The following is a 23,283-nucleotide window of genomic DNA, read 5'->3' as shown; positions in this document are numbered from 1 at the left end:
ATCAGGAAGCAGAAACAATCTTTGACATTTACAAAAACAAAAATGCAAAATTGTTGAAATTTGTGGTCATCAAAATATTGTTTAATGTTAAAAAAAAATCTCTCAAGTGTCTAATCTGCTTTGACACTATATCCAACTGCCTGTCACAAATGAAGAGTTTCCACCCCAGGCATCACTCACAAGCAGACTCCTTTGGTTGCTATATTTATGAGTTAGTAGGAAAAAAAGGAAGAAAAAAATTAGAAAATAATACTAAAAGACAGTTAAAGGAGGAGAAAGTAAGCCCATCCTTTCTGTCCCATGAAATGCTCTGCTTCCCAGGCCAGGACAACTCTGAGCAGTGACTGAGGCAGGAACCCTACATACCTCTTGGTGGGGGTGGGCACTCCAGAGGACATGTGGCTCACCATGGTGTCATTCATATTAGCCAGAGGGCGAGGCGGACTGAAAGGAAATACATTTACATTATATTAATAATTACCAACATGACCAAGGGAAACAAATGAAAGAGTGATAAGAGCAAAGGAACCAACTATCATTCCTCCTGATAAGCACAGTGGGAGCCACGGGAAGGAGGGGTGGGAATCGATATGCACAGTCCAAGCAAACTCCACCAGATGGGTTCTCTAGTTCAAAGCCAATGGACCACAACGCTATGCTGTACCAGGAGGAGAGACCAGTGAAACACACACACACACACACACACACACACACACACACACACACACACGACAGGGATATAACTCTGCTGGCTTTTGTTTCATAGTTCAGTATACAAGCCTGAATTGCTACTTAACATGCAGTTTCTCTGCATTTTAGGTGTTTCCAGGGTTATGAGGTGTTTGATGTTTGTGATATATTATACAGATCACAACAGCAATGTGTATGTTTTTCCTGATTTTGTTAGAGTTCACTGTCTTCCCTTGGATTTAATTTCCACACTTTATACCAAAACAGACTGTAAAATGTTAAATTCTCTTATTAGTCCTTTACTAGAATCTTAACAATTTAACCCATACCTCATATTTATCCTCTAATTAGAACGCTTTCTTTTATAACCTAATCCAAATTTACATTTGAAGGTAAGTGTATTTAATAGCTGGTCTTTAGAGCTGATATTCCGGAGTCAAGGTCAGTTGCTCTCACTTGGAGAGTCTTAAATGAATGAATCCAAACTTACCAAAAGGAATCTATGATTTTGCCTTTCAGCCATCTTCAGCTTCTCTCCCTCCCTACTAAGTTAGCTACAAAGGGTTTCTGTCTTGCATTTGGAGCCACATGACTATTGCTAAATATTACTCCTGGGAAAACTCTCACTTCCTCTCCTGAATTGAAAGTACTTTTCGGAGAAATATGTCCATCAAAGCCGAAAAGTGAAGCAGAAAAGTCCTTCTCTCATATTTAGGTGCTTGGGAACTAGCTCCTGGTTTCTCCTTATAGTTAAGTGCTGACTTAATTATGTAAAGTGTTTTTGTAGAGGTTATACTTAGCAAGTCTTGGTGAATATTAAGGGACGAGAGCCTTTGCTGTTTTGCAGGTTTTATAGGACACTCAAAAAGAGAATCAAGGGAAAATGTTCAGGTAAAGCCAACCTATCTAAAGGAAAGGTTAAGAGGGATGAATCAATCTACCTGTACCTGTGTACCTACCTACTTACCTATCTAGCTCTATAACTGTCTATATATACTCCTCCCCCCCCTTTTTTTTTTTTTTTTTTAGATTTTATTTTTATTTATTCATGATAGTCACAGAGAGAGAGAGAGAGAGGCAGAGACACAGGCAGAGGGAGAAGCGGGCTCCATGCACCGGGAGCCCGATGTGGGATTCGATCCCGGGTCTCCAGGATCGCGCCCTGGGCCAAAGGCAGGCGCCAAACCGCCCCCCCCTTTTTTTAAACCCAATTTCATTTCTGGGTAGGGAAATATATGATTTTCCATTTAATGGAGAGGATGAAAGATGGAAAGTAATTTACAGGGAACAGATTTAGGTCTCTTGATTTTTATGCTATAGCACTATGCTTATTTTACACATTCCTCCCTGTATGTGACAAGTCACAAAGTAAGACATTCAAAACTGAAATATGCCTTTCTAGGCTAGAATTTAATTCCACATAATTTATCTTCCTACCTATCTTCCAGGCTGATATCCAATATTGCTCCCAAACTTTTAAGCCTATTAATGCTGGTGGCTGTGCTGAGTTATAATCAATCAATCAATTGTTTTGGACTAATAATAAAAATAAACTTAGAAATTAACTTAATTTTAGTCCTAAATTTATATTTTTGCCTCTAGTCCTTTTAAATCAATTGTCCAAATGGAACAAGGAGACAATTCCTATTAGAGAAACAAATCCAACATCACAGCTTTACATGCTTGAGGGCACCAGAAACATTTTACTCCTGAAAATAGAATGGGCTTTGCCTCTTTAATATATTATTATTCGTAACCCATTTCCCAAATAAGATAAGGACACACTCAGGTTGCTTTCAGAACTAATGCAGTTACCTAGTATTTTTCAATATTCAAGATACCACTACATTCAATTTCCTGTCTGATACTCTTAGAGGAAAAAAATGACAATAGAAAAAAAAGTTTTAAATATTTCTTACACATGGATCCATGTGATAAAATTTCATGATTTGTAGTATTTTGTTTAGTCTGATGCCACAAAAGTCATTAATCATATCTATCTCTTGGCAGATATCATGCTCAATTATTATCTTAGAGCACACATATCAAAGCCTCTTCTCTAATATTCAGAACCAGATAGTAATGATTACATTGTAAGTTGGTGGCTAATCATAATTACCCCCAAAGTTCTTGGTCTTTGTGAACCTCAAGCACATTTTGCTAGAGTAATAGGTGCTATGGGTTTGCAGTCCAAGATGAAAGAGGCATTTGAAAGCATAAAGGGGGTCTTTACTATAGGATCTACCACTAGACCCACAGTTCAGTGTGAAAGCCAACAATTTAGATGTGGTCTTGGAAGATGTAATACAACATGAATGGCTTCTGGCTTAAGAAAATTTTTTTGTAGTTCCCTTAAGATGGCAGAAAAGAATGCCTCCAGGTGTGAAACAGACATTTTGTGAAATGGACATCTGTACCCATTACAGAAACTTAAAAGGAGAATCAATGCAAGTCACCAGATGAGTTTTGTTGGTCTTCTTTAACATTCAAAATGTGTTGAATACCTTGAGCACATTACTAGATTTTCTACACCTTCCTCTGGTGTAGAAGCAAGGTATCTTTAGACTCTAATGAGTTCTGTGATACCCAAATGACCACCAACCATCACCTGGTACAATATAGGGAGGTTCCTTCTTTGTTCATAAGACATGCCAATTTTTTGATGAGAAGATAAAAGCAGATGGATGATAAGAGATAGAAGTCATGTGCTAGGTAGAAGAGGTGGGTATAAAAAGAAGACTTGGAGAGAATTTTTAGGATCTTAATCAAAAGGAAAGAAGCATTCTTACTGGGTGTCTACTTATAAAAGCTAAGTAAGACTATCTTCACCTCAATAACCTAATCATATATTGATGAAGACAGATATGTAAACAAATTATGCAAAGTAATGAGAGCAGCACAACACACACCAAGTGTTGAGGAGTCTAATGAAGAGCAATTATTCCTGCCTAGAAGAAGTAGGGGCAAGAGCAGTCAGGGTGAAGTATCATTGATGAAAGAGATTCCCAGCTACAGAAAAAAAAGTTACAGGCACCCCAGATGGATTTAGTGATATGGAAAAAGGGATTGAAACCCAAAAGTACGTGGCATATTTGGGTCTTAGTTGGCTGGACTCAAAGGCACTTAAAGGGGAGTAGCTGGAAATGCCTCTGGAAAAGTAGATTAGGGCCAGGAAGTGAATGAAACCTGTTTTATCACAAGCTAAGAAGTTTGGACTTTCTACCAGAGGCAGTAGGGGAAGCATGGAACACTTTTAAGTCAAAGGATGATGTACTTATAATTGGGCTTTGAAAAGAAAACACAAGAAGCGTGTAAATCACTGTTTTTTAATCAAAGAAATCATCTCAGAAAACCAGGTACCTAAGCTCTACTCTTACATTTAGTGAACCTGAATCCTGATGGGGAAAGAGGGCTTTTTCTAATGCTTACTCCATTTAAAAATCATTTATGGGGCAGCCCTGGTGGCTCAGCGGTTTGGCCGCCTTCAGCCCGGGACGTGATCCTGGTGTCCTGGGATCGAGTCCCATGTCGGGCTCCCTGCATGGAGCCTGCTTCTCCCTCTGCCTGTGTCTCTGCCTCTCTCTGTCTCTAATAAATAAACAAAATCTTAAAAAAAATAAAAATCATTTATATAGAATGGATTGAGAAGAAGGATAGAATGGAAGCTAGGAGACCAATGAAGAAGTTACAACAATTGTCCAGGGATTACAAGGGTGGACAGTGAGAAAGAGAGAAAAGGAAAAATACTGGCAGGTAAAAGAGATAAGGTACAGAGACCAAGTCAGTGTGTAATTAGTGGGTCAAGAATAACTACTGGTGCCTAATGATATTGAAATCCAATCTAGGAAACACAAGAGGAGGAAACAGGATTTGGTGTTAGGTAGACAGAATGAGTAGGGAGGATTTCAGTTTTGAAATTGCTGATTTGAAGTGGCATGGATAAGTACAGATAAGTGATATCTATATAGCAGCTGGGGAAATAGGAGAATAGGAACCCAGGTGTTATCTCAAGTTTGAAAATAATTGAGTGTCATCATTTAAATTGTAGCTGTTCATTTGAGTATTCTGATCACTATAAAGGTGTATTTTTATTTACTGTTTTTAAATAGATCATGGTAGGTTTGAGGAAATATACAGTAAGAGGGTGGCTTAGATAATAGGTAAAGAGCTTCCAGTTACTGGTCAGATACACCTCTTATCATAAAGTAAAAATTTCACTTACTGGTACAAGTAATTTTCACATTACTTCTCTTATGACTAGACTATCATTCTGGCAAATGCTCTGGAATGCAGGCTACCTTGAAATTAAAATTGCTACAGAATCTTCCTTAAGGTTTTGAAAGCTAGGAACTGATGAGTGACTCATCATGCATTTTAAAATCTTGTAGGACAGGGATCCCTGGGTGGCTCAGCGGTTGAGCACCTGCCTTTGGCCCAGGGTGTGATCCTGGAGTCCCAGGATCAAGTCCCACATTGGGCTCCCTGCATGGAGCCTGCTTCTCTCCCTCAGCCTCTCTGCTTCTCTCTCTCTCTCTCTATCTCTCATGAATAAATAAATAAAATTTTAAAAAATATTGTAGGACAAATGATATACAGCTATTTATATTCCTTTTTTCATTTATCAACTATTCTCTACAAAGTGAGAGGTATAGTGCTAGCTGCTGGGGATAAAAATGAAAAAAATAAAAACTTAAGTCCTATGAGAATGGAAAATTATTTACAATAAAAATAATTTACAGAAAAAAATAATTACAATATAATGCAATAAATATTTAATAGAAATAAGAAAAACTGCAACATGCCGTGGGAAAGTACTGAGATCACCTTACCACATAAAGAAAAATGTATTTCCAGCTAAATGTAAATGTTAAATTATATAGATTAGAAAAAGATGTGTATGGGTCTTTGGATAGAGAGGACTTGCTAAGCCCAAAAGCAATGGAAAAATTAGGAAGGAAAAGAACAATTAATTTGAATTTTAAAAATCAGAAAAGAAAAACAAATTTAGAATACTATTTCAATAAATATGACAGAGGAAGAATTAATAGCCTTAATATATAAGGGATTCACACAAATTTTTAATAAACTTATTTAGGTTTCAATTTAATAAGGGGCAAAGTGAAAAATACACCTTTAAAAAGAAATGTAAATAACAAAAATGTTTTATTTTTAATTTTTAGTTTTTTTAAAAGAGTTTATTTATTTTGAGAGAAAGAGACCACTTGTGAGTGAGCACATGAGGCGGGGGAGGGGCATAAAGGAGGGAGAAGCAATCTGGTGGCTGAGCAGGGAGCTGGATGCACGCTGGGCTAGATTCTGGGACCCCAGGATCAGACCTGAGCTGCAGACAGCCGCTGAACCAACTGAGCCACCCAGGCATCCCATAAAAATGTTTTAATTATAAAAAAAAGAATTGTTAAAATTACAGATAATTTTACCTACTAAAAATAGTAATGATGTCTTTTTAAAAGGTAATCCTTAAGGCTGGAGAGGATTTTCTGACATAGGCCTTTAATTTACCACTAAGCCAGAGTGAAAGTATAAAGTTAAGCAAAATTTCTAGAGGGCAATTTACATCCATCAAAGATCTTTAACGATGTTCTTTTTTTTTTTTTAAGATTTTATTTATTTATTCATGAGAGACACAGAGAGAGAGACAGAGAGACAGAGAGACAGAGAGGCTGAGACACAGACAGATGAAGCAGCAGGCTCTATGCAGGGAGCCCAATGTGGGACTCGATCCGGGGTCTCCAGGATCATGCCCTGCGCTGAAGGCAGGCGCTAAACCGCGGAGCCACCCAGGGATCCTCCATGATGTTCATTTTGACTCAGCAATTCCCTTTCTAACAATCTATATTCCAAGGAATTAATCAGAAATGCAAAGATAAGTTTGCATTTTAAAACATTTATGGAAAATAAAATTAAAAAATAAAATATTTATGGAAATATTATTTCCATATTGTTATTATTAAATAAGATAATTCTGGAAGAAACTTAAATGTTCAAATATGAGGGAAAGGAAAAGTAAACCCTAGTATATTCATAATTATAGGATATTATGCTGTCATTAAAATATAATACTTATGAAGATTTTCCAAGTGCTTAGCACTTAAAAGGTTAAAAAAGAACTACAATAATAACTAATAATTGGGACAACTGGATGGCTCAGTGGTTGAATGTCTGCCTTTGGCTCACAGGATCCAGGATTGAGTCCTGCATCGGGTTCCCTGAGGGGAGCCTGCTTCTCCCTCTGCCTATGTCTCTGCCTCTCTCTCTGTGTCTGTCATGAATAAATAAATAAAATCTTAAAAAAAAAAAAAAACAGTGTCTGATAGGTATGCATCAAACATTCAATAATTGTTAGTTATTATTTTTTTATTTTATTTATTTTTTAAAGATTTATTTATTTATTCATGACAGAGAGAGAGAGAGAGAGAGAGAGAGAGGCAGAGACATAGGCAGAGGGAGAAGCAGACTCCCCTCAGGGAGCCCGATGTGGAACTCGAGCCCTGAACCCCAGGATCATGTTCTGAGCCTAAAGCAGAGCTAAACTGCTGAGCCATCCAGGCATCCCAGACACCGTGTTTAAAGCTTTAAGTATGTTATTTATTTTATCAGCACAGTAACCCTGTAAAATAAGATAAAATTATACATACACATAGCATGGTTGCAGCTAAATAACAGATAATAACATTATAATATAATAAGTGTAAAACAAAAGTATCTGAAGGAAATATATCAAAATGTTAAAAGAAGTATATTTACAGGTAACTTTTTCTTGTCTATTTATACTTTTCTGTATTTCCCTAAGTTCTCCAGTTTAATTTTTCCTGAGTTTCAGAGAAAAAGGTGCTTAATGTAAAAAAAAATAATAATTATTATAAATTGGGAAGAAAAAGACAAAAAGAAAAGGGGCACTGGGGTGGCTCAATTAAGTGTCTGACTTTTGCTTTTGGCTCAGGTCATGACCTCAGGGTTTAACGTGGAGCCCCTCGTCAGGCTCTGTGCTGAGCATGGAGCCTGCTTAAGATTCTCTCTCTCCCTCTCCCGCTGTCCCTCCCCATCTCTCGCCCCCAAAAGACAAAAAGGAAAAATAGAAGCTGTAACACCACCACTGAGTCAAATCCTCTAAAGTGAGCCTGTACTATTTTTGTTATCCTTAAGGAAAAATACTGAAGGAAAGTGTTTAATGAATTGAGTCTATTTGTAGACAAAGACCTCTAAATGATTTAAGTAGATACAAAATTGCACAATCCCTCAACATCCTTACCATCACAACCCCCTTAAGAAAGTCAAGAAAACATATTAGATCAGGCCACTTTGTCTCCTCTACCAGACTCTAAGAAATTTGTGTGTGTGTGTGTGTGTGTGTTTTATCATTATATATCAATTACCTGGCTGCGTATGAGACATGGCACAGGTTTCCAGGAAATATTTGTTGGTCATAAGTCAGCACCATGCTGTGGAATGCAGAGGAGTGCAGAGCATATGAGAAGTAATCTTTCTGTTAAATTCAGCTGTGGTGAGACTATTCTCAGAGCGTGGAATAACGACATTATTAGCTGATATATTTGGTAAATATATTTGTGTTGTTTGCAGCCACAGCAAGTTCATTTATGACTTGGTCATAGAATCAAGAGAATGGGGTGTCTTTAATAACAACGACAATACTTGTTGAGTGCTTAATATGCATCACACTCAGTTCAAACGTTTTCCAGGGATTCACTAATTTAAACCTCACAAGCACCAATGAGACAGATATTAATTTTATTGTACAGATGGAGACACCAAAGCATGGAGAGAAGTAATCGACCTGAGGTCACAGCCAAATTGGGGCAGAAGTAGGATACAAACCAAGGCAGTATGGCTCTTGTGTCTCTGTTCTTAATTTATCATTACAGTGTAGTGTCTCTACTACTTTTGATTACGGCGCTTTTAGAAAAGCTTACTTAAGATTGTTTAGTCTACAAAGGCATGGTTGTTAGATCATAGTTATTAAAGACTGCTTCTATAGGAAATAATCTATTTCCGTAGGTCAATTTAAAAATTGTTTCTATATAGGAAGGTAAGACAATATATCCCTGGAGTATAGTTTTGGGATGATTTATTCTTTCCCCTATTGCATCATTAGAGCTCTGTGTTATGAATGCCTATCTGAACTCAAACCATCTGGCTGCAGAGCTCCTATCCTTCATCACCTCTAGGCTGCTTCAAGGAAAACCAGATAAGCTAGTATAAGTTGTTTCTTCAAAAAACAGATCTCTAATTTATTATGATGAATTTAAAATCTAATCTTAATTTCAAAGGTCTTGCGGATTCCTCATCTCAGCCTAACAAAACAGACATATTAAATGAGCAAATTATCTATTCTATCAGTCAGACTGTTGATTAAAAAAAAAAAAAAAAAAAAAAGAGTTTAACACTGGGCTCAGGACCAACATTGAGTGTAATTACTTGTTTTGGTTTTCTAAGTTGACTTAGATCCAGAGGTAAATACTTTTTGGGTAGAACTTTCTAACCAAAGATGTGAAAATAGGATGTTGTTTGTTTAAGCAAAATTAAGCAAAATTGCTACTTAAAAATTATGCATGAATAAAGGGGTCATGAACAAAGCCAAATGAAGCCTGAGAGAACAAGTGAGATCCTGGGCACCTGTGAGTACTGTCACTTTTCTGTAGTCCCTTTCACAGAACCTCTTCTGTAGGAAGTCACCCACAAAGGCAGATACTTAACCCTACCCTAGACTTCTTTTTTTTTTTTTCTTTTTTTTCTACCCTAGACTTCTTAAAGAATACTTGCTCATTATCTTGCTCTTCCTCCCAGAATATTATTTTGTTTATAGAGGTTAAGGCTGAAGCTCCTGCAATTCTCTTTTACCTTGACAGCTACCTGCCAATCACATGCTTGGGGACTTTTTACCAGAGTTTTTGATCTGTATATTACTGTTAGTATGAAAGGGATAAAGATTCTATTACGCTTATGCTTTCATTTACTTGATCACTGCCTATAACAATGCCTTACATATGAGTTACTTAACATTTTAGTTAAATATTTTTCTAGCCAGCTATTTGCTTAATTCTAGATACCTGTGTTGCTTCTGAAATGATCTTCCCTACTCACTTTGGTCATACTATTCTCATCTTTATGCAGTAGATTTCACCATACTTCAAGACAAATTCAAAACTCACCTTGTAGACAGACTACTTTATTCTTTTAGGCTTCTCATATATTTCAGGCAAGTTGTTCTTAGCCCCTGCTTTCAAGTTTTCCCCCTAAATACCAACCTGGAATGTCCTTCTTCATGGACTTGGCAAGGTTATACTCTTTCTCACTTCTCTTATCAGAGAAATGGCTCCTGAAATTTCAGGATCTCCACAAAGCCCTTCTGATTATAGCAAACTCCATTTAAATAAATAAAGACCTTATCAATATACAAGCAAAGTAAAATCCATGCCGTATTCATGCCTAGTACTGTTCTGGGCTCTGAGAAAAAGCTAAAAACAAAACAAAGTGGAAGGCTATCTCTGCCAACAGGAAGTTTATAAACCAATCAGTCTTCATAATCATAAGTCATCACAACAAGAGGCACTTAAGCTTCAGCGTAATTCTTAGGTCAAATGTAACATATTGTAATTCTTAGGTCAAATCTGATTTGACAATTATCGTTTACAATAAAAATGTAAAATCATTTATAACAAAGAAAGACATCTTAATTATTTCCAACAATTAACTAAATACCGGTACAACAAAAGAGTCAGAAAAATCCTATGAAGTTAGATTTGCTGTATATTTTATAATTATTTCTTTACTTTTAGGATACTGGAGAGGGCTAGGAAGGGAAGGGGCAGTGAACTAACATTTGTTGAGTATGAATATTGCATTAGCATTGAGCTAGGTCCTCAGGTACATTATTTGAATTCTTGCTACTACTCATCATGGTATTTCTATTTCACTAATAAGGAAATAAAGGTGGAATATTACTCAGCTATTAGAAATGACAAATACCCACCATTTGCTTCAACGTGGATGGAACTGGAGGGTATTATGCTGAGTGAAGTAAGTCAGTCGGAGAAGGACAAACATTATATGTTCTCATTCATTTGGGGAATATAAATAATAGTCAAAGGGAATATAAGAGAAGGGAGAAGAAATGTGTGGGAAATATCAGAAAGGGAGACAGAACGTAAAGACTGCTAACTCTGGGAAACGAACTAGGGGTGGTAGAAGGGGAGGAGGGCGGGGGGTGGGAGTGAATGGCTGACGGGCACTGGGGGTTATTCTGTATGTTAGTAAATTGAACACCAATAAAAAATAAATTAAAAAAAAATAAAGGTCAAAGAAGAGAATTAACATGCTCCAAGTCCCAAATTGGTAAGTGCCAAACCAGTATCAGAACCTACTTTTTTCCAGTTCTAATTCCACTGAATAATTCAAATCCACAGACCTACCATCCTACACCAGGCATCCCTGTATATCCAAATGAAAATTTCAGATTAGAGCTCTCAGGAAAGCATAGGATTCAAATCTAACTTGGTAGTTTAGGGGGGTAAAAAGAAATTTACTGTGTCATCACTAAATGATAACTAAGTTCACAAGTAAATCTCATGAAGGGTAGGGGTGCAGGACACTGGAATGTCATTAGGACATTGACTCTTATCTTTGCTGAGATCTCCTTTTGGGTCAGAGTCTACACTGATCTCTCAGCTTTTTTACGCTTAACGAGAAATAGTTTCTGCCTAATACTGTAGCTTCACCACAGAAGAAAAAACCCTCTTCTCTCGTTCCAATTGGAAATTCCCAGACAACAGGGCAGCCCCGGTGGCTCAGCCGTTTGGCGCCACCTTCAGCTCGGGGTGTGATCCTGGAGGCCCGGGATCGAGTCCCACATCGGGCTCCCTGCGTGGAGCCTGCTTCTCCGTCTCTCTCTCTTTCTGTGTGAAATAAATAAATAAATAAATAAATAAATAAATAAATAAATAAATAAATAAGGAAATTCCCAGAAAACACCTTGAGTCATCTGCCTCTCTGGTACACGAGTGCCCAATACTTTGATTAGCAGTACTCTCAAAACAACACACCCAGGGTTGAAAGGGAACCAATTCTCCAAAGAGGTTATTGTTCCTAGAAAAAAAGGCTATAGAGCAATAAAATGAAAAATATTCACTTAATAAAGATTAACTTTCTTCGAAGTAAAGTGTTAAGTGGCAATGTCCAGGATTTAGGTACTTTGGGATCTCTGCTGGGGTGAACAGCCTAGCTGAACACTGCTGCTGTAGGATGAAGACAGTATGTGTTCCCCTCTCCTTTGTCACTACCCTCCAAAATTTAGTAGATTCTAAGATCCCTTTTATCTCTATGATTCTATTACTCTCTCAAAAAGCACTCTGCCGCTTAAGAACAGTTATGACAAGTGCAGATCATTTTTATGCTCCTTGAGGAGCGTGATGTTTTGCTCTTTTTTTTCCTACATATCAGACCAACCAACCCATTATTTCACTATGTTCTATGGTTATCTGCCAAAGCAAAGAAGTGAAACAAAGCTGCCTTTCGGAAAACAGTAAGGTTAAAAAAAAAAAACAAACAAAAATTATATGGTATGGTAAATGTAGTTAGTATAAATATAATGTCACACATTAACAATTAAGCTTCTCTAACCTTCTAGGTTAGTACATATATGATATTGGTCATTTACAATTATTGAACCAACAGAGAGATTTAAATTTCCAAACCAACTACTAATCTAAACACTACTGCAATTAATTCATCAATGTAAAAAAGACCTATCGACAGATACACATGCTTCAATTTCTATTTCTAGCAGTTCATCATAGCCATTTGTGGTATAATACTTATAATGAAATATTTCTCAGGAAGGAAAGGTTTACCACAAACACATTCTTATACAGAACTTTCACCATCAGACAGCAGCTAGAGACACCCTAAGGAACTCAGGTATCTTGCTCTAACCCTGAAAAAGGGCAGAAGTATAAAATGAATGGCTGAATTGGCAAGTTACTTACTACTATTGCTCAGTTTAACATTATTCTATTGAAAAAGCAGGGAAGGGGTCTACAAGACATATAACTAAATTGATAGAAATGTACTATTTTATTTTAAAGACCTTTTCACGCTGAATCTTTCTTTGCTCTCTTTGTTCATTAAACTTAGAGAGGAACTTATCAATGCTTTACGTAGATGTCAACTCCTGTATTTCTAGAAAGATAAGAAAAGACAGCAACTTAAATACTTCAGCAAGTTTATGTTCATGGAGAGGTCGATGCATGATGCAACAATGTCATTTCCTGACCTGCTCATCTGGTCATTATGAAATCTTGTGTTCAAAAATGGAAACAGATACATCATTAGAGGAGAGACAGCTGATTCTCAGGTATTTTTTACCATTAACCAGACAGGAAAAGATACAGTGGGCTTCCCCTTTTTATAATAAATGCCTGGGAAGTTCCAGAGGCTCTCATATCCTGCCAAAAATAAACATGACCATCATCAGCCCAGCAGCTCAAGCAGCAAAAACATAAAGGAAAGGAAAAGCTATCAAACCTTTACATTCTGTAGCAAATGCCTCTTCTTTCTCTATGGACCTGGCATCTAGTATGTTACACTGTTGTTGTCTCTAAGGAAACAGAACAATCACATGACGAAGAATCCTCTCCACAAGGTAGTTTATCCCACAGAGCATTTTGGGGAGAGCAGGTACGAGAGAACAGTTCGTATGAAGGCAAACACACATCTGCACTCTGCTAGCAAGCCCATCGAGCAATTGAGTGCAGCCAATCACAGGGAGGCAGATATAGCACACAGAGTAGGTACCGCTCCTTGGAAGCATAAACATGAAACACACCTCTTGCAAGAGAGTCCAAGTTCTGCTGCAATTTACACTGCCCCAATTCATCCAGTCAGCAATTCCATTCTAACAGGGCCATTAAGGAGCGTCCCCCTACCTCCTCTCCTAATTGCCAACTGCTTGAAATGAATGTAGCCTGCAGTACTGTGTCTGCCAAGCAGTCCAGGTAGGTAGGATTAGGAGGGAGAACTAGTAAGACTTGGTTTTTTGTTTTGTTGAAGAGGAGTTAGAGGGAACACTAGCAAAGTGAAAGAGATGGACGATGGTGGTCTACTTCCCCCTTGGAAGTCAGGAACTACCTGCTTCATAAGGGCAGCTCGTCAGAGGGCAGCTGAGACAGAAGGGCTGTACAGTGTAAGCTGCCCAGTGGGCTTTCAGGGACACCTCCAGCAAGGCACCCACAGGATGAAACTGTCTCCGAAACTCCAACTCATCCTGTGCCCTCTTATCTCTTTCATCTCCTCAGCAGCCCTTAAATCCATCTGTACCTAGTCTCTATCTCCATCAGCAACACCACATGGGAGCCCCTGGCTGGTGGAAAGTCAGAACATCGTGATGGCTTTCTGTTAGTCCACTGGAGTCCAGGCAACTTTTGATTGTTACTCGTCTGACTTCGAATAGCTTAAATTACTTTCCTAAGTACAGCTCTCATGTGCCATTCTGCTCCAAGTCATTGATTCCCTGCCAGCCTCCCAAATCAGGACAAACACCTTCCTTTCTACACTTACTGCCCAAACACTACAGCCTCAAGTCCCAGATCATCTTAATTTTCACCACTTCCTGATGCTTCCTAAATGTCCAGGCAATAATGCTACACAGACCCTGAACCTTTCTGAAACAGTAAAACAAAACCAAAACAAAATGGCACAAGATATATAAGTATTACACTAAAAACAGGACGAAGTCAACATGAAACCCAGACTAACAACTGATGTGGCTGGCAAAGAAGTCTACTGTCTACTGAGATAAATGAAGAGGCAAGAAAAGACAACCCAACAAATCAGACTGCTAATGGGTTAATATAAACACTTTGATATCAATTTTAAAAGCCTAATGAATAAAACAGATGTGTGTGTATGTGTGTGTGTGTGTGTTTGAATTCTTGGCAGAAAATGAAAGAGTTGACTTCTATGACTTCTATGACATATCAGAATAAAATAAAAACAAAATAGCAGTTGGATATCTTCCAAGCCTACAAACTGAGGATATACAAAAGGGAGGAGAGCACAGAATGTGAAGGTCAATGTGAACAACAATGGGTAAAATTAATTTAAGGAGAAGGGGAAGAACTACAGCATAGCAGAGGCTGAAATACCTTAACTTTATAAAAACACATCAAAGGGGAACCACAGCAGCAGGGAGTGAGATGAATACACGCTGGGGAGAGGTGGGTTCTTGTTCTGATTCTGGTACTAAGCAGACCGAGTGATCCACATGATGCTGGACAATGAAGCTCTTGGTGTCCCAGCTAACTGGTCTGTGAAATGAAGGGGGCTGGTCTAGAACAGTGGCTTCTACATGTGCTCCCTGAGCATCAAAGGATTCTACGAAGTGCTTCAGGAACCATGGAGGAGAGCAAGAGAATTAGACTTCAACCTCACTCCAGTAGAAGCAGCTCTACTTCCATTTCACATAAAATGTCATAAACAAAATATTCCACCGCTGCTTTTCAAAAAGTTTGAAAATTCCTTTCCTTATTATAAAAATTAATTAAGTCTCTGCTATACTCATATCCTGTTCTTTGCCTTTATAGGATTTATCATAGTTTGCAATTACATGTAATAAGCATTGGCTTCTTGATTGGTCTCACCTAAGAGGCTGTAAACTTCCTGAGAGCAGGGCCCACAGAATCTGTTGCACCCCTGAGTTCACACTGCATATCTAACAACCTAACACCATGACTGGCATTTGGTGGGTGTTCAACAAACACTGGTTCAATAATGAGATTTTATGACTCTACTTTCAGTTCTAATCTACTTGAAACAATGCATTAGCTAAACCTAAAAGTGCTAATTGATGAAGGGTTCATGTGAATTTGAAATTGAGAATATGTCCAGACAAGGAATTCAAAGGATAGTTAACAGGCCATTTGGCATGCTTGAGCAGGAGATGTAATGATGACCAAATGGTGAGTTCAGGAAAACAGCAACACTTCTCATACAGATGAAACGACAAAACACATCAGGCCAGCAATGCCTGCTAAAGCAGTCTTGGTACTTAATTTCTGGGCCAAAAGAATCTAAAAGTAATTTGAAATGTCCTAATACATTAGGGAGTTTGCAAGGGGAATAAAGAACCACACACCATTCATTAAATGTGTATCAAAGTCTCTGCTGGAAAGGCCACACAGAGACCTTTGAGGACAGTACTACGACAGTGAAATATAGATCAGCTACAGAAGTTGTGGAGAGATTTCAGGTTCAAGGTGGCAGACTGAGCATGTGCTGAGAGCTTGCCCTCCTGCACTGAAGATAAACGATTTAAAGATACAGAAATAAATTGATGCACGCATAGCTAGAAACGAAACAAAAAAGGAAACTCTCTTTAAACCTTACAAAAAGAAGAATCATCCCTCAAGGAAGAAAATAAACAAGAAGGCATTGTGGTGAGCAGGGGCTGTGCTGAACTGCCATGACCCACACACAAGGACTTCCTCACCTCTGAGGAAGCTAGAACCTAACCAACACCCCACCCACCTCCAAATCAGAGAAAACAGAGTATCTATAAAAGTCTTTAAAATTAGTATGTCTAATATCCTTAGGCACCTAAGGGATAGAACAGCCTCCATATAATGTTCTAAAAAATAATAGGTTAGGGATTTTAAAAATGAAAATCACAATTATTGAGATTAAAAAAAAAAACAACTCCAAAGACAGGCTGACTACAAAACTGAATCCAGCGAAAGACTGACGGTGCTCTTTTTTTTTTTAAGTTAACAAACATGAGAGCTAATTCCAGTTTTTAAAGTCTGTATCTTAGAGTTCCAGAGAGACCAAAGAGAATGAAGGAGAGGCAATTGTATCTGAAACAAATAATGGCTGAGAATTTTTTAGAACTAATGAAAGATTTGAGCCTTTAGAGAATAAGGATCTTCTGAGTATTAAAACAAATTAGGGAAGCCCCAGTGGCTTAGGGGTTAAGCGCTGCCTTCAGCCCAGGGCGTGATCCTGGAGACCCGGGATCGAGTCCCATGTTGGGCTCCCTGCATGGAGCCTGCTTCTCCCTCTGCCTGTGTCTCTGCCTCTCTTTCTCTCTCTCTCTCTCTCGAATAAATAAATAAAATCTTTAAAAATAAAAAATAAAAATAAATAAAACAAATTAAATTAAATAGAAATAAACTAAAAAAAAAAAAAAAAAAAGAGCTCATAGCCAGATGGATTATAGTAAAACTTAGTATTAGCAATGTTACAAAGAAAACCCTAAAAGTTACTAGTAAACCATTAGAGAGCAGAAAGGAAGGAGAATCAGATTGTTATCAGTTACAAGATAACAGAGGTTACAAAATAATAAAGGAATGATATCTTCAAAGAATAAAGAGAAAACATCTTTTGGCAAGATTCTAAACCCAGCCAAATTATCATTCCATAGTGAGTGTATACTACAACAATTAGGCAAGAAAAAGAAAATACATCCAAATTGTAAAGGAATAAGTAAAACTATCTCTATTTGCAGATGACATGATCTCATTTATAGAAAACCCTAAAGAACCCACCAAAAAACAGGAGTTGGCCTTAAAAAAAATCCACCAACAATCAAATCCCCCCAGAAACTATAAAAGAGCTAATAAATTCAATAAAGTCATATGACAAAAGGCCAATACAAAAAATCAGTTACATTTCTATCTACTAGCAATGGACAGTCTAAAAATGAAATTAAGATAACAATTTCATTTACAACAGCATCAAAAAGAGTAAAATACTCAGGAATAAATATAATCAAAGAAATGGAAGACTTGTACACTGAAAACTATACAATATCATTGAAGGAAATTAAAGAAGATCTAAAAAAAATGGGAAGACATTTCATGTTCATGGACTGGAAGACATAATGTGATGATGGCAATATTCCCCAAATTGATCTACAGATTCATTTCAACCCTGTCAAAATCACAGCTGCCTTTTCCATAAAACACATTGATCCTAAGTTCATATGGAAATATGAGAAAAATGAAATAGCCAAAACAATCTTCCAAAAGAACAAAGTTAAAAAAAAAAAAAAAAAGAACAAAGTTGCAGGATATATATTTCCCAATTTCAATGTGTATTAGCATATTCATAAATTATCCATATTCTCTCTAGTTACACAGAAATCCCTAATTAATATACAAAATTATTTGGCTTTGGAAAAGTTTCTAAGCCTAAACACTGCAAGGACCGAGCAACAGATCATGAAGGATTTTTAATCACTATCTAACTGATATTTCTCATTGCTAAGAGCTCCACACCTGGTCTCTGTTTTGTCTGCTGGAATGGCTGCAGTAGAAGTATAGCTGATAACTGTACTCATAGATTCCTCCTCAAGGTCTTCCCTCTACCTATTTCTCCTCTGCCTCCATAACAAAGGTTGGGGAAAATAACAAATGGACACAATTACAAGAAGCTAAAGAATGCTCTTGTAGCAGGAGTGTGTGTTAGAAAAAGTCGAGGGCATTTTTTATTTTCAAGATGTTAAATTTTTAGAGCCATCAGTACTTTTTCCTTTGTAACTCACTCCACTATATCCACATGAAGACATTTGACTTCATTAATTTAAAGGTTTACATGTTCAAATTAGTTTTTGGAGATCCTTTCTTAGGAAAGATCATCTTATATTTGGGGTCACTTATCTATTTTTGAAAGAGAAAAAATATATCAAAAGCTTGTTGCTACTTATACTTCTACTTATCCTATTTCTCTCCTTACTTCCATTGCTATTTAACATTTATGATCAGAATAATTTAGAAATATAGCTTTTTCTCATTTTCGTGACTCAATTTCATCCAAACTCTTTGGGTTTTTTCGTTTTTTTAAGTAGGTGTGGAGCCCAACGCAGGGCCTGAACTCATGACCCTGAGGTCAAGACCTGAGCTAAGATCAAGAGTTGGACGCTTAATCAACTGAGCCACCCAGGTGCCCGCATCCAAACTCTCTGCATTTTTGACATCAGAGTCTTTGTCATCTCTAAAGGTTCTCTGAGTCATTACACAGTTCTCCAGAATACAGCATGGTCATTTCTATCCAAATCACTAAGAAACAATTCCTCTGTACCTAATGCTCTTAATGGAAAATTTACCACAAGCTTCTCACATAACATTCAGCCAGCTGGCATTTCCATCTATAGTCATTTAATGTATTTTTATTTTTAAAATTAAATTTAATCTTTTTTACACACATAATTTAAAAACTTGATATAATGGGAATACCGGGAATACTACATTCAATAATCTGAGAATCTTTTAAAACAAACACAGGATATTTAGAAAAATTGTTCAGATACTTAACCCTAAAAGAAATAGCCCTACCAAAGAATCGATATCATACAGAATACTGCCTGTGGCCAAAATTCAATGTCAGAGAGCATCAAGAATACTCCCCAAAACTCTCATGTTTGGAAATTTTAAAAATTGCCTTAGGGGCACCTAGTTGGCTCAGTCAGAAGAGCATGGGACTCCTGATTTTGGGGTGGTGAGTTCAAGCCCCACATTGGATGTAGAGATTATAAATAAATAAACTTTAAAAAAAATGAAACAAAAAAATTAAAAATCGCCTTAACTCAGCATATTAGAAAAAAGGAATTTTTAAAAATCAGCTAGCTGGGGGTGCCTGGGTGGCTCAGTCAGTTAAGCCTCTGATTTTTTTTTTTTTTTTAAGCCTCTGATTCTTGATCTCAGCTCAGGTCTTGATCTCAGGGTGGTGAGTTTGAGCCCCACACTGGACTCCACACTGGGTACAGAGCCTACTTAAAAAAAATATGCAACTAACTGAAAATCATCTAATGAAGAAACTAGTAACAGGATTTGATTCTTACATGTTTTCTCTATCTAAACATTACCTCTAAGTTGTCAATTCCCAAATTTCTATTTCCAAACTACACATATCCCATGAACATACTCCAGATGTATCTTTTATCTCTATTTGGGCGTCAAAATAAATTGAACATATTCCAAATGAAGGTCTCTTTCTATCTAAACTTGTTTCACCTCTAGGTATCCCCATCTCTATTTTCCCAGTTATTCAGGCAAAACTGACTTTCCTCTTTTTCTCATACTCCACGTCCAATCTGTCAGCAAGATTTTTATCCCACTACATGACACCTCTTTTAGACTTTTAAGCTCTTCAAAAAGTTTAAGTTCACACAGATATATCAATGGCAGTTTTTTAAAATTTTATTTATTTATTCATGAGAGACAGAGAGAGAGAGAGAGAGAGAGAGAGAGAGAGGCAGACATATAGGCAGAGGGAGAAGCAGGCTCCATACAGGAAGCCTAATGTGGGACTTGACCCTGGGACTCCGGGATCACACCCTGAGTCAAAGGCAGACGCTCAGCTGCTGAGCCACCCAGGCATCCCTCAATGACAGTTTAATCAATTTCTTAAAACGAAGATGTTCAATATTCATCTCAAGAAAGTCTCTGGAGAAAGTCTTGCAAGAATGTTTTTCTTGTGATAAACTGGACACAGGAAATGGGTGAAAAATAACAGCTGGAATTACATAGAATTCAACATGAGGTGGTGACAGCTGGAAAGAAATGACTAAAGAGAAAAAAGAAGTCACTTAAGTCCTAAAAAGAATTCCATTAAAAAAGTGAAAAACCAAGAAGGAAGATCATTCAAAACAATTTAACAGAGTATTTCCTTAAGTTCATGCTTGGAGGCAAGGTATACAGTTTTACCCTCAAGATGACCCACTAACATGGAAATGGAAATGGAAATGGAAAAAGTAAGACAAAAGAAAAAGGTTATTTTACTAAAGGAGAGGATGCCTTATTTTGTCCTTACCTTGATCTCTAGGATTAATTCGCTGTTTTTTTTTTTTTTTTTTAAGATTTTGTTTATTTATTCATGAGAGACACACACACACACAGAGAGGCAGAAATACAGGCAGAGGGAGAAACAGGCTCCAAGCAGGGAGCCTAACGTGGGACTCGATCTGGTATCCCCAGGATCAGGCCCTGGACTGAAAGTGGCGCTAAACCGCTGAGCCACCGGGGCTGCCCTCTAGGATTAATTCGAATAGTAAAATAAGACCTTCTCTCCAAAAGCTCATAAAATAGATTTTTATAATCTGAGTAGCCTTTCCTTGATTGCCTTCCAAAGGTTCAGTAAGATCAGCAAAATCATATCCCATAAACAAGCATGATCCCAAAATGTGACCTTGAATAGAGGGACTAGAAGTAACTTGCCAAATTTAACCTAATTCATTGAGAATTTACAATTGTGCTCCACACTCTAGAAGTATAACAAGTCAATAAAGTTTAGTCCCACAAACACCTGGAATGTACCAGGCACAAACGACATGCATAAAGGATATCCCTTAAGAAGTTGAAGGTGCAAAGGAGGTGCTTACAATCTTCAAGAAATCCAGGTCTAATATGAAAAAAAAATCCTGAAGGAGAGAATAGCGCTTTGGGTGTCCAGATGACTGATAAACCAACAAGAGCTAAAGGAATTTAGGGAAGGAGAGAAGAGATCCAAATGAATGAGCAGCTTCAGGGCTCAAAGGTTTTGTGAATATCATAGAATTAAGCTTGGCTCCTGGATATGCAAAGGAGAAAAGTCTGAAAGAGGCCAAGCAGGGCATTCAGGAAAAGGGGTAGTTGGCCTGGGAAGTTCATGAGCTAGCTCAGAGGGAAAGAGATACAAAGTTTTAATGGGTAGGAGGGAGGCAGGCTTTATACTGCAGTAATTTAGCAGAAGATAAGATTCAAAGAGTGGGGTGGGTCCTGATTACACAGGGTCCTGAATTCCAGTATGAGGAGTGCCTCCTTAATTCCATAGGCAGTGGAGTTTTGCACGCTTTTAAACAGGGAAGTAATATGATAAAGGCAGTGATTCAAGAAGATTAATTTGTTAGAAATATGTAGACAGATTTGAGGTTTAAGAAAAATGAAAAAGGCTAATTTAGTAGGTGTTAAACTCAGGTACTAATCAAAAGTGGGTGATATTAAGACCTATAAAGGTGCTGAGAAATATTCAGATTATTCTAAATTGCAACCAGATCACCGTATACACATTCTATTAAAAAACTCACTCAAGGAGCCCCTGGCTGGCTCAGTCAGAAGAACATGTGACTCTTGATCTTGGGGTTGTGATTTAGAGCCACAAATTGAGTGTAAAGATTACCAAAAAAAAAATTAAATAAACCTTAAAAAAAAAAAAAAAAAGATATTCCACTCAATGAAATAGAATTCTGAGGCTCAATGTCTGGATGAAATTACATTGTGGGTATACCCTAGGTTTGGCCTGTGAAGCAATGAAGCTCAATGAGAAGCACATTTCTTCAATATTAAGAACGATTGTTTTTTAAGGATTGGTTTTTAGCAATCATAATTAGTTCAAAAGTGACACAAAAATGGATTATAGACTAAAATGTAAGGGCTAAAACTATAAAACTTTTAGATGAACATATAGGAGAAAGTTTTTGTTACCTTGGGTCAGGCAAAGATTTTTTAGATATGACATCAAAAGCATAATCCTTAAAAGAAAAAAACTGACAAACTGGACTTCCTCAAAATTAAAACTTTTGCTTCAAAAGGTCATTAAGAAAATAAAATGATAAGACACAGACAGGAAAAAATTATTTTCAATTATGTATTTGATAAAGAACTTACAATCAGAATATATGAAAAACTCTTAAAACTCAGTAAGATAAACAACTCAATTATAAAGTGGACAAAAGAAACTGTCATGGCCTAGAGGAGCCCAAGGAGACATGATGAATAAATGTAACGGTTTATTTTGGATGGGAATTATAACTGAAAAAAGACACTAGGAAAAAGATGAATGAAACCTCAATAAACTATGGAGTTAATACTAATATCAATATGTTCATTTATAAAATCTTAACAAGGGAAATAGAGTGCAGGATATATAGGAACTCTTTGTTTGATCTTTGCAATGTTTCTGTAAAACTATTTAAAACAAAGTCTATTTAAACAGGCAAAAGATATTTTTTTTTTTTTAAGATTTTATTTATTGGGCAGCCCAGGTGGCTCAGCGGTTCAAGGGCCACCTTCAGCCCAGGGCCTAATCCTGGAGACCCGGGATCGAGTCCCATGTCAGGCTCCCTGCATGGAGCCTGCTTCTCCCTCGGCCTGTGTCTCTGCCTCTCTCTCTCTCTCTCTCTCTCTCTCTCTCTTTCTGTGTCTCTCTCTCTGTGTCTCTCAAGAGACACAGGACCCTAGGATCATGACCTGGGCCAAAGGCAGACACTCAACCACTGAGCTACCCAGATGCCCTGCAAAAGATCTTAAACAGATAATTATATCAAAGAAAAAACACAAACAGCTTATAAGTACATGAAAAGGTGCTCAACATGATCAGTCACTGGGGAAATGCAAACTAAAACCACAATTAGATACCACTATTCACAAACTAGGATGACTAAAATCCATAAAATGACAATATATGAAGTGCTGGTGGGAATGGGAAGAAACAGGAACTCTCATGTGTTACTAGCAAGAATGTAACATGGTACATTCACTTTCAAAACAGTTTGGTAGTTTCTTAAAAACCTAAATGTACACTTATTCA

The 23,283-nt window shown here is 37.3% G+C and overlaps 1 protein-coding gene across 18 annotated transcripts in view; it reads right to left on the bottom strand.

Annotated features, from left to right (window-relative positions):
- DTNB (dystrobrevin beta) overlaps positions 1 to 23,283 on the bottom strand; it is a 251,457-nt gene that overhangs the window by 76,315 nt on the left and 151,859 nt on the right. For 17 of the 18 annotated variants that reach the window (XM_077843868.1, XM_077843882.1, XM_077843874.1 and 14 more), the window contains exon 10: positions 367 to 444. The exons of the other annotated variant lie outside the window; for it this stretch is intronic. In XM_077843868.1, the coding sequence (XP_077699994.1) occupies positions 367 to 444 (78 nt within the window). The remainder of the gene's footprint in view (positions 1 to 366; positions 445 to 23,283) is intronic. 18 annotated transcript variants of the gene reach the window in all.

This window comes from Canis aureus, chromosome 12, assembly GCF_053574225.1.
Source record: "Canis aureus isolate CA01 chromosome 12, VMU_Caureus_v.1.0, whole genome shotgun sequence".
In the NCBI taxonomy this organism is placed as follows: Eukaryota; Metazoa; Chordata; class Mammalia; order Carnivora; family Canidae; genus Canis; species Canis aureus.
The sequence above is the reverse complement of the archived record's forward strand: the minus strand, read 5'-3'. Positions and strand labels throughout refer to the sequence as shown.